The sequence below is a fragment of the Brachyistius frenatus genome, unplaced genomic scaffold (genome assembly GCF_029030835.1).
Source record: "Brachyistius frenatus isolate BFR_SWC_R1_liver_20210118 unplaced genomic scaffold, ASM2903083v1 Contig_83, whole genome shotgun sequence".
NCBI lineage: Eukaryota > Metazoa > Chordata > Actinopteri > Embiotocidae > Brachyistius > Brachyistius frenatus.
Window position 1 is genome coordinate 369,576 of NW_027210682.1, and position 10,691 is coordinate 380,266.

The 10,691-nt window shown below is 41.4% G+C and overlaps 1 protein-coding gene across 2 annotated transcripts in view; it reads right to left on the reverse strand.

Annotated features, from left to right (window-relative positions):
• The window catches only part of sv2ca (synaptic vesicle glycoprotein 2Ca), a 30,519-nt gene extending 20,375 nt beyond the window's left edge, over positions 1–10,144 (reverse strand). The window contains exons 1-2 of one of the 2 annotated variants that reach the window (XM_069709556.1): positions 9,950–10,144; positions 3,287–3,903 (exon numbers count right to left, since the gene is read on the reverse strand). In XM_069709556.1, coding sequence (XP_069565657.1) covers positions 3,287–3,884 — 598 coding nt within the window. In that variant the 5' untranslated portion in view covers positions 3,885–3,903; positions 9,950–10,144. Of the gene's footprint in view, positions 1–3,286; positions 4,099–9,949 lie in introns of both variants that reach the window. The other variant, XM_069709555.1, reaches the window with a different exon arrangement.
• Between the last annotated feature and the right edge of the window lie 547 nt (positions 10,145–10,691).

The following is a 10,691-nucleotide window of genomic DNA, read 5'->3' on the forward strand; positions in this document are numbered from 1 at the left end:
GGGGTGATTTTTTTTTTGCCTGTGTTTAATTGGATGTTGACAGCCATGAGTGCCTCTTATTGGCTTTTTATTCCCCTGTGCCGGCGACATCTCTAACTACAGGCATTATGTTTTCCGCCTGTCCGTACTTCCATACGCATGTACTTCCCATTCTTGTTAACACGATATCTTAAAAATGACTTGAGTAAATTTCCAAAAAAATTGGCAGAAATATAAATTTTGTCCCAAACGATGAACTTATTGGATGTAACTTGTCCAAGATCAAGAATTTTGGGGCCAGACATTGTCCCATTTTTGTGAATACTATACCTCAAAAAATTACTTGAGGGAATTTTCTCAAATTTGGCACACTTGAACTCATTGATGAACTGATTAGATTTTGCTGGTTAAAGGTCAAAGGTCACTGTGACTTCACAAAACATTATTGTGGTCATATCTCAAGATATCATGCAATATTTGATCAAATTTCACACAAATGTCTAATAGGAGAAAATGATGAAGTGAAGACATTATATATTCAGAAGGTCAAAGGTCAACTTCACCGTAACATCATAATGTTCTGCAAAACACTTTTCCGGCCATTGTTTAACGGCAGAGCTCAGGAACAGAAGGGAAGACTGTAACCATATTTCACATTTGGTCGTGCATTGACTTGACTGTCCACCTTGAAGCTGTGCTGATTGCTGTCGGGTTCAGGACGTGTATGACGCATACATTTTAGATGTCATGAGTCTATAAAGGTATGGATGGAAACTACGACTTGACTGGTTAGGTGAGGCGTACAAGCGTAAGGCAGGAATTATTTTGGGTAAATCAAGAAGTACAGAAACCCTGTTGATTACTGTGTATACAGTGCATGATGTCTAGGAAATCGAGTTACAGTAGAAAGTTAACTTAAATATATGTAAATACACTAAGTGAGGAGTGCCACCATGCAGGAAGGTGTGACGCAGGTGGAAAAACATACACAATCAAGACCCCTTTAGTGGCACCATAACTAACCACTGGTGCAGCTACTTCATACCTCACGAGCTTCCCACGGCACACAGGTACTCGGGTACTACTGCTAAAGCTGAGCATGGGTCTTCCCACTGAGTGCTATTTTTCATTGCCACCACCAAACCAACATGAAAAGGACAGCTTACTGTTATGCTTTCATTGCAAAAGAAGCATGTCATGCAGCTTGGTTAAATAAAGGTTATGTAAAGCACATAAAAAATGAGACCACCTCATCACATGAATTCACAGATTTAACTGCCTGTTTATTTCTACACTTAAAGGCAATAAAATATTGACATGGCACCTGTAAAACATCAACTCACTTCATTTTGTTGGCTGTAATTAAGTGTAATTAGTCTGGAAAACTCCAAATGGATACCAACAAGGTCATAGTAATCATGTAGGCTCCGCTCAGACATGCACACACACACACACATACACAGCAATCATGTTCACCTCAACGGGGAGGAGCCTCAGGGCAATCAGTAGGAGAGAGAAGAGGAGAATGGGGGAGGATGGGAGAAGAGAAGAGAGGCATATAGAATGGAGGGTGTGAGGGGGTGAGGGATGGAGTCACGAACAAGGAGAAGCAGAGCGTAGAGCATGAATGCCTGCAGGACTTTGCTTGGCTAGAGAGGAAGAAAAGAGTTTGCATGGATACTTGGAAAGAGACAGAAAAATGAAGATGCAGTGAAGACAACATCTTGTGTGGATCACACACAAGAGGAGAACATTTAGGAATAAATGTTAATTTACTATAATGTATTTTAAATGTGACAGGGCATGCACATGATTTTAGACATTTACCCATTGTGATCCAGATTTTTCAAACTTTCAGTGCAACCTTTGTTCTCAAAGAGGCCCTGCTGTATGCATCAGATGTTGCAGTGAAGTTGATGTATTGTCATGTCTCACTGTGGCAGATAGTATCTAAGGGCTGTGCGCCTGATTTAATGTCCTCTCCACTCTGGTACTGACACAGTGAGTCAGCCCCTGTACACAGCGCTCTGGTGATGGATTATACACCTGCAGCTACTGGGACTGCTGAGACTCCACCTCAATCCACAGAGCACACAGGGAATACTAGCAACCCTCTTAATCCTGACACGGAGACCAGTGGACCGAAACACCTCATCCAAGTGAGGCACTGCTATAGAATAAAGCCTGACATGTATAATACAAACACACAGAACTTATCATATTTTTAAAACTAACATTATTCCATATAAAGTCAGGTGGACCATTGTTTTATCCAAGTTTTACATTACGTGCTAATTCAAACAATAATCTTACAGAACATGTTGGTAAAGTAAACTTGCATTCTAAAATGGTTAGATGTTGGATATAGTTGCATCAGTATCATTAAATGCTGTTAAAGTATGCACTGAATGTTCTTAGACAATACGATTTAACATGTAGAATATAGTACAACTATTTATTCTCTGCAGTAGTACCTCTGCAGAGCCAACAACAAATTTGATGTAAAATTTGTATTTTATTTAAAATTCTATATTAATGTTTGGTCATTTGTGATGCTAAAAAAAGGAATGACCCTTTTTGCTATCAGAGGAACTAGTAACTAGTTACTTAAAGCAGTATTCTTGTGATTTTCTGTTCGGTCTGTTTGTTGGAAAGTGCAGAGGCCGAGATGTCCCAATTTTCAGGCCCAAGCATGAATCAAACTCTAAAAGCATTGGATCTTACATTTCCCACAATGCAGCTGCATGTCTTTTCATTATACCCACCCTGCCTGGTCAACATGTGTCTTTCACACTCGACGCCTCTAGCTTTTTTGTTTCTTAAATCACAGACTTGTAGTCTCCAAGCCTGAGCTGATATCACCCTGATGACATCCCTATGACATATTCAGGGTTATTTTCATCTACAGAACCCTATTTAAGTTATTATTGTTGTTACTATTACTATCATTCATACCCCGATCTTTTTAGGTAACAAAGTTGCTTTGTAAAATTGCAGATTAAATGAAAGTGAAGTGAATGAAAAATTATTTTAATCAAGTTCCCTACACCCAAAGGTGCTCAGCCAACATTACTCTCACGGGGAAGAAAAAAGAAAGTAAGCCAAGTGAATGTTATTGTCCCACAATTAAATTTTCAGCTGACTTAATGGCTATTGATAAAAGTCCTTGAAAAACACTATTGAGAATCTTAAAAAAATAACTGAACAGACTCAATTTAATACATTTCGAAGGAACTGCATCATTTCCTGTTGGCACAAGTAGATGCTTAATCACTCACCAACACACAAACACACACAGGATCCTTACCTAGCCATCCTGAGCTGGAGTTGGGCACACACATGTCCGTCTCTGCGCTGGGCAGCACAAAGCCCACGACGAACACCTCTACCCCATCTGACATGAGCGCCAGCCCGAGTACCAGGAACAGCTGCCACTGGAACCTCCCGTGGCCACACTCCTGGATGATGAGCTCATATTGCTGGGCCAGCTCTTCCTCATCAGCCTGCCTCTCCTGCTCCAGCTCTTTACGGTCCCTAGTGGCATCTGACATCGGTTGTCCCAGTGCCACCTGGCCCTCCTTATGCTTCTTGTCTCTTGCCGCGGGGATCCCCTGGTACTCACCCTCGTAGATCTCATCCTCATCATCGTGGCCCTCTGTGGCATCGCTGGAGCCCTCCTCATTGTCATGGTAGCCCTCTCCATCCTGCCTTGGGGGGTTTCGGTAGAAATCCTCATCCTCCTCCTCCTCATCCTGGAATCGGCTGTAATTGTGTTGAGATGAGTACTCATCTGTAGCACGGTCCACCACCTTGTTGACTTTCTTTGCTGCATGACGCTTGGCCTCTTTGACAATGTCCTTGGCTCCCTTAGCCAGGGAAGTCCTGTTATTGTAAGTGTCCTCCATTTCAGCTCCACCGGTTGATCTTCACAGGAGTTCAGAGGATAGTTAGGAGTAGAAGAAAGAGGGGAGAGGGGAAAGAGGGGTGAATGTCAGCTGACGGTGGGATTGCAGGAATGGTGAGATCAGTGGGTCTCAAGATGCAGCAAAGACGAAAACTCTTGAGTTTGCAGTCACCACAGGAGATAGCCCACAATGGCTGTGGCAATCATCGGCCAAGCTGAAAGACAAGAGGGAAGGTAAGCAAGAGACAAATAAAAATAAAAAAAAATTAAAAAAGGAGTGAGCCAAAGGAAGGACAGGGGAGAGATCAGAGAGAAAGGAGAAATAAAGTCAGAGACAGGGAGATGTTCATCAGATCGTGCCCGTAACTCACGTCTCCACCACTATATCCATAACTATTCCAGACTAACGGTTGACACCCCATTGACAGCACAGACCCTCTTTAATCATTCACTCACCATTCGCCGAGGCCTTTTAATCATTTGGACTGATGTGAGGGAAAAAGGCTTCTGTATAGCTCTCTGTTTTTATTCAGAATGAACATTTAATTTCCAGAGGCGCTCTCCTTGTTCTATATTTCATGAGCTGGCCTTAGTTTGGAAGAGACGATCACTTCAAACAGAAATGCTGAATCTGCTGACTCATAATCAGCTCTGAGGAACAGAGGCTAATAAACAAGGCTCTGCCCAAAATCAATTTGCCCCCAATAAAATAGCTCGTTCATTACAATGGCAGTGACGATCCAGTTGGAACGACACTGTCAAACTTAATCCATGCACCAGAAGGAGGAATGGTCATGAGTGGCTACAAACGGACACATGACTGGTTTGTAAGGCTGCTAATTTGAAAAAGGCACACATAAATAGATACCCAGAAAGACAGTCTCTCACACTTAAACATGTCATTGACATATGTTAGTGTGCATGCACACAGCATGATAGGGGAGGCCCTTTCCCACCTTGGCATACCAGCAATGGGAGGGAGACCCCAGCTTAACAGTGTAAATGATGTAACATGATTTCATGTGAGTGCTCCACAGGCTCACCCCGGCCTGTTTATTCTTTAATCTATACACACATACACAACTATTACAAAACAAAAACAACATTTATAAAATCCACTCAGTTGAATTAGAAAATACTAAATTGCTCACTTTATTCTAAAACATTTCTAAATAGGATAGAGTGCATATTTATGAGCAGGGTGGGGATGGTCAGAGCTGTCCAGTGTGCGTGTGTGTGTGTGTGTGTGTGTGTGTGTGTGTGTGTGTGTGTGTGTGTGTGTGTGTGTGTGTGTGTGTGTGTGTGTGTGTGTGTGTGTGTGTGTGTGTGTGTGTGTGTGTGTGTGTGTGTGTGTGTGTGTGGTCAGAGCTGTCCAGTGTGTGCAGTTCCCATGTGTCTAAGAGCTGCTAGCCACAGCCTCTAATGAACACTGAAGCCTTGTCAGGAGGACACAAATCACGGACCCAGTTCCAGCTCCCATAATGCAATTTAACTGGGCAAAATGACACTGCTGATTCAAGGTGACTCTACTAATCCCTTTTGGCTCATTGAATGACTTCTGTGGTTACGAGCATACTCCTTTACACGTAGACTAATGATTTTTAATGCCTCTGTTGACACCGGTAGTGCCTCAGATATTGTCTTAAGGATGAGCAGAGTGACAGCATTTTAACAATCAGTTTGTTTCCTTTGTCCAAAAGCAACATTACAAAGGATGAACTTGGCAAAATTTTCTATTTCTTTCCACTTTTTTCAATAGAATAATAATAATAATAAATGCTGTTATCCTGCATAAATATGAGATAAGTGGCATAGGTTTCTTTTAACAATTCTTACACTGAATATTGTGGCTTCTTGTCATATGTGAAACTTCTTTTTTGACAGCATCTTAAAATAAAGTTCATTTTGAATTCCTCAGTAGACTAACACCCTGCGGGGAGCATGTCAGAGTTCATGGGGTGTCACTGAACAGATCCCATTTATTGTTTCAGGATTAAATCATGTCAGCTTTCACACACATTTTTACGGAAAACGAGAAAGCACACACCGGCAAAAGGGGTTGCACACTGGTGGAGCCTGCCTGTCAGCAAATCAATGGAGTGTGTGGTGAGGCGTGCTGTCAGTGGTGATGAAGCTCAGAGGACACCCGAGCACAAGCGACCAAACCTCACCTGAACGCAGCTGACGAGACCCCGACAGCGCAGACAGCCCGAGCAACGGGAGCAATCACAATCAAACTCCGTAACCACCAACACTGCCAAACAAACCAATCTCAGTTTTATTTGATGCCATCTCTACCACATCCTGTTTCTCCTGCTTTTTCTTTATTTATTATCTGCTTTGCTTTCAGGCTCCCCCTTCACTTCCACTGATGCTTCTTTGTCATGTTCATTCTTTCATGAAATCACCTGTGCATTTTTACACCATAACCAGCTCACTAGTCTTTTTTTACAACTTCCTTTGATTCAGCCAAGACTCAATATCCACCAGTAGTTGGAAATCCAGCATTCATACATTTCTCCCATTTCCTTATCTTTCTTACCTTATCCCAATTTATCATTTAATCATACTTGTACTGATAATACACCAAAATTGTAATGGGGAAATGTATTGTAACAGTAAGAACTTTACACTGTCCCAGGGCATAGCTGTTCCATATAATTAAAATATATAGAGTTAATATAGTGTGCGTACCATTGTTGTGAACCATGTGAGGATGGCTGAAAATAGGCCTTGCTCCGGCGATACCCCCTGTCTGCATGATGGATGGCCTGCTTTCCTTCAACCTCTTTAAAATACAAAAAAAAAACTCTTGGTCAATTATCACTTGGCCCCAAATTTTCCCTGGTATGGACATACAGACAAATGAAGAGATTAGAGTTACAGGAGTGCTGGCCATATATTCAACTGGGGACAACCAGTTTTGGAAAAGTTAAAAATAAAAAGTATGTTAATATCCAGAGTGTGTGTTCTTTACAAAGGTGATCCATTTCAACACTTAGCATTAACTATTAGTCGAAAATGGTGCAGTAATGATCCTAGAAATGGCCATTTTGGCAGGAAAAAATTATTAATTACACCATATTGCATAGTAATGATGACTACAGTAATGAACAACGTAAGTCAAAACAACCTAAAACATAGTGAGGCAATTATCAGCCTCCTATAAGCAACGTACTTTGTCAAAAGGATTGATGTCAGTATTGGTGCTAATCTACCAGCTGAGTCCAGCAGTCACCAAACAGACTGGCAGAGGCAAGTAGGTTGTTAATACAATATAATAATAATACAAAAATCAATTGTTGTCCTATAATTTCTGGTAGCTTGACCCCGAACTTTTGGTGGAGACAAATACTAAATGTTTTTCACGAGAACTTGAAGGAAAATCAATGGTGCCCTTTTTGGCTAAATGCAGTTTTTTAGTCTAAACAATGGCTTTTCCCAAGTAAAAAGGCAATGACATAAAACACTGAGGGCAGTAGTATGCCGCTCATCCTTAGACACTACAACTATTAGTGTATTAGCAATGAATATTATAATAAATGCTTTTCACAGTTTATGTCCCTTCCCCAGCAAGAATCACGAATGCTTTCCATCCCAGTCAGGTTTGACTTGTCTGCGTCCTGCCCTTCACAGACATGCGTAAGCGCCGTCGCATGACGGGTGGATCGTTCTATTAGCATCAGAGAAAGCAGGCCCAATCTCTAAATGGGCAGAGCCACATGTAATCCCATCAAAACGATGAGCCCATGACCTCATCTGGAAGGCAGAAGCCCATCCAGCCCGGGACGTCTTGTGTTAGGAGATTTCATCAAACACTGATGCCATTACTGGAAGAGGAGAGAGGGGACAGTGGCTGTACAGGGCCAATTGTTCCTCATGAGAATATAATAAAACTGTAGCTGTCGAGATGTTATAGGAATCATGTTGCCACACAGCACTAAAAGATCCACCACATGATAAAGACTTGACAGGATCAAATTATTACCAGCAGTGCTAAAGTTACATCATACAGATATATCATGTATGTGTATGGACAATGGAGCTGCAGCAGGTTCCTACCATGAAGAGCAATACAATTGAGAATATTAGCACTGATTTCAATCACTCCTGTGCCAAGCTTAGCTGAGAAAAAGGGAACTCCCTGTTTATATTCATATATTTTAACATTGATGCTTTGAGTCCCTTTACTGAGATTGAAATAATAAAGGATAAAGAATGCATATGTTCAGAAAATCTGTCCAGAAGTGTGAATTTCTTTAAATCATAAAATGTAAAGGCAGAAAGAAAACATATTCAGGAGTTATTAGAATAAAAATATAATTCCCATTGCACCCTGAAGAGCTTTAGAGGGTAAAGTGTGCTGTCTCTTTTGCTTTTTTTCTCCCCCATCTAACTGATATGTATTTGATCTTCTTGGTAAATACATGGTCTGACCGCATCGGCACACGTCACTGCTGACACAATATATAGGAGATACGAAACATAACGTGCCACGGCCACTGTCTGCTGCAGAGCATTTGCGTTGCAGTGACGCAATAACACAGTTTATAGGCAGGGGATGGTAGATGTGACACATTTACTGTTTCTGTTTTACAAGGAACCTTTTATCAAACTGTTTAATGTGACGCACAGTATACGTGTGTATGTGTGTCTAAAGTTGTAGGAATCACGAAAAAAACAAAAACTTTGTGATTTTCTTTCTGACATAAAATCACACTACTGTTCAGGCCGACACAAGGATGACAAGAGGGTTCTTAAAAGTAAAAGTATTTCAGTTAACTGCAATAATTACTAATCTGTTAAACCCCTACTTGCCCATTTGCTTGTACATGTCAAGAAAATGCGCAGACTGTTTTATGAAGCTCTCTACTTTTATACATCGTCACTGGCAGATCATATTTTGTACTTTGAGTCCTTTCTTCCGTTTAACAGTGACACACTGGAACAGAAAATGTCTTCCTCTAAAAATAGCATTTGTTCTGCTGCATAAACTTTAGAGTAAATAACAGAATTACAAGTAAAAGGATGATTGAGTTGGCGATTTTGTTGAATGCGGAGGAAGGGTGTAACAATGCCTTGACACTTTTGTTTATCATGTGGTGGAAAAAAAACTACATCCAAAAGACTGAATTCTGCAACCTGCAATCACTTTACCTCATCTAACATTTCTTTCATTGATGCACCCCCTCAGTGTGAACCCAGCAGGACTACTACAGGAGCCTTGGGATTGCAAACAAAACACTTTGCCACAGATTTCCAGTTCACCGGCTGTGTGCCTGTCAATCGCTCACTGCCTCTTAAGGTGCAGTTCATGGATGAGTCAGTTGCCTGCTCCCGCATCCTCTCCTCCTTTTGGCGGCAGTGCAGAGTGCTTTAACTGCCCCGGGGCAGGTGGCTGGATTGCACTATACAGCATGAACAGTCCACAGCCAACAACCCGAAACTCTGCTCATGCCGAGGACAAGTGTTTCACTAAAACATGGCGTTGCATTAAAGATGGGCAAACTATGAGCTCCAGTCAGTGTTTATCCCGAGCCAAACAACAAAAGGTTTCCAACCACAGATTAAATAGGAAAACCTTGTTCACGTATCTTAAATCAGATATTAGACATCAACATGTGCATAAAGAAAACAGTCAAATGTATGCGAGCCCTAAAATATGGAACTGATTGGATTCCACAATTAAAAAATAAACAGAACCTGGAGCTGCATCCCCACTACATCCCTCAATTAATCATGACGGCAGCCTACTTTCAGCTAATGCAACCGATTCTTCTCCACTTTTGCAGACTCAGTTTAGTGAACTCACACATGCCCGGAAACAATTCCAACTTTTAACAAATGACAAACAAACTTGTGAATAAATAATGACGCATTCCCGTCTCCCAGCATCGACGTTCGTTGGAGATATCATTGAAAAGGTGCAAATAGATCAGCAATTTCACATGTGAGCCTTAATATAGCTGATTACAAAAGGCTGAAACAGATTTTTCCAGGTCGGAAATCTTCCAGTCAGCATGTTTTCTGAAGGGAAAAAAAAAAAAAAAAAAAGTAGTTACTTACCGTCATTTACGGCGAGAAGAGTGTACTGAGCTGATAATAACCCATTGCATCAGACCCTGCTATCGCTTTCTGGATTAAAAAATATATATTGTGGGCTTTTTACTGTAGAATAGGATCAGAGGTAACTGCCAGCGCACGACAAGGTTTTTTTTTTATGCAGTCCTCTCGCTGCAGCACTCCAGGAAAGGAGAGAGAGAGAGAGGGGAAAAAAGAGAGATGGTGGCAGGAGAGAGGGAGCAGAGAGAGGGGCAGCGTAATCAATAATTGTATTTCATTGAGTGATGCGGGTAATTCCGTCTGATGGAACAATCTAGTTAGGTGACTGACGTGAAACGCTGCAGCGCACGAATGTTGAACAGATGAGAAAGGTCTAATTTAAGCAGTCGGTGCTTTCATCCATTCACTGTAGGGCAAACCCACTATTTTGTACGAATGTGAACAAGACTATTTATTCCGTCTTGGAGAATGGTGAGTATAAAGTGGACTTCTAGTTTGGGAATTAACGATGCCTGCTTGGGCCAAAACTGCTGCTTAGTCGAAAAGTTACCCACTTTTTTTATGTGAGCTGCAAGAATAACGACAGATCTAAATTCTGTAGACAACATTGATTTCTGTTTTTTGTAATTCGGTGCTTTCACTCGACTGATTTCAATTTCAACGATTACTGTTTTCGTAAAAGTGGAGCTGTCCGGAAGCTCACCGTGTTACGAAGAGTCGACTCTGAAGCCGCTCCGTGCATTTC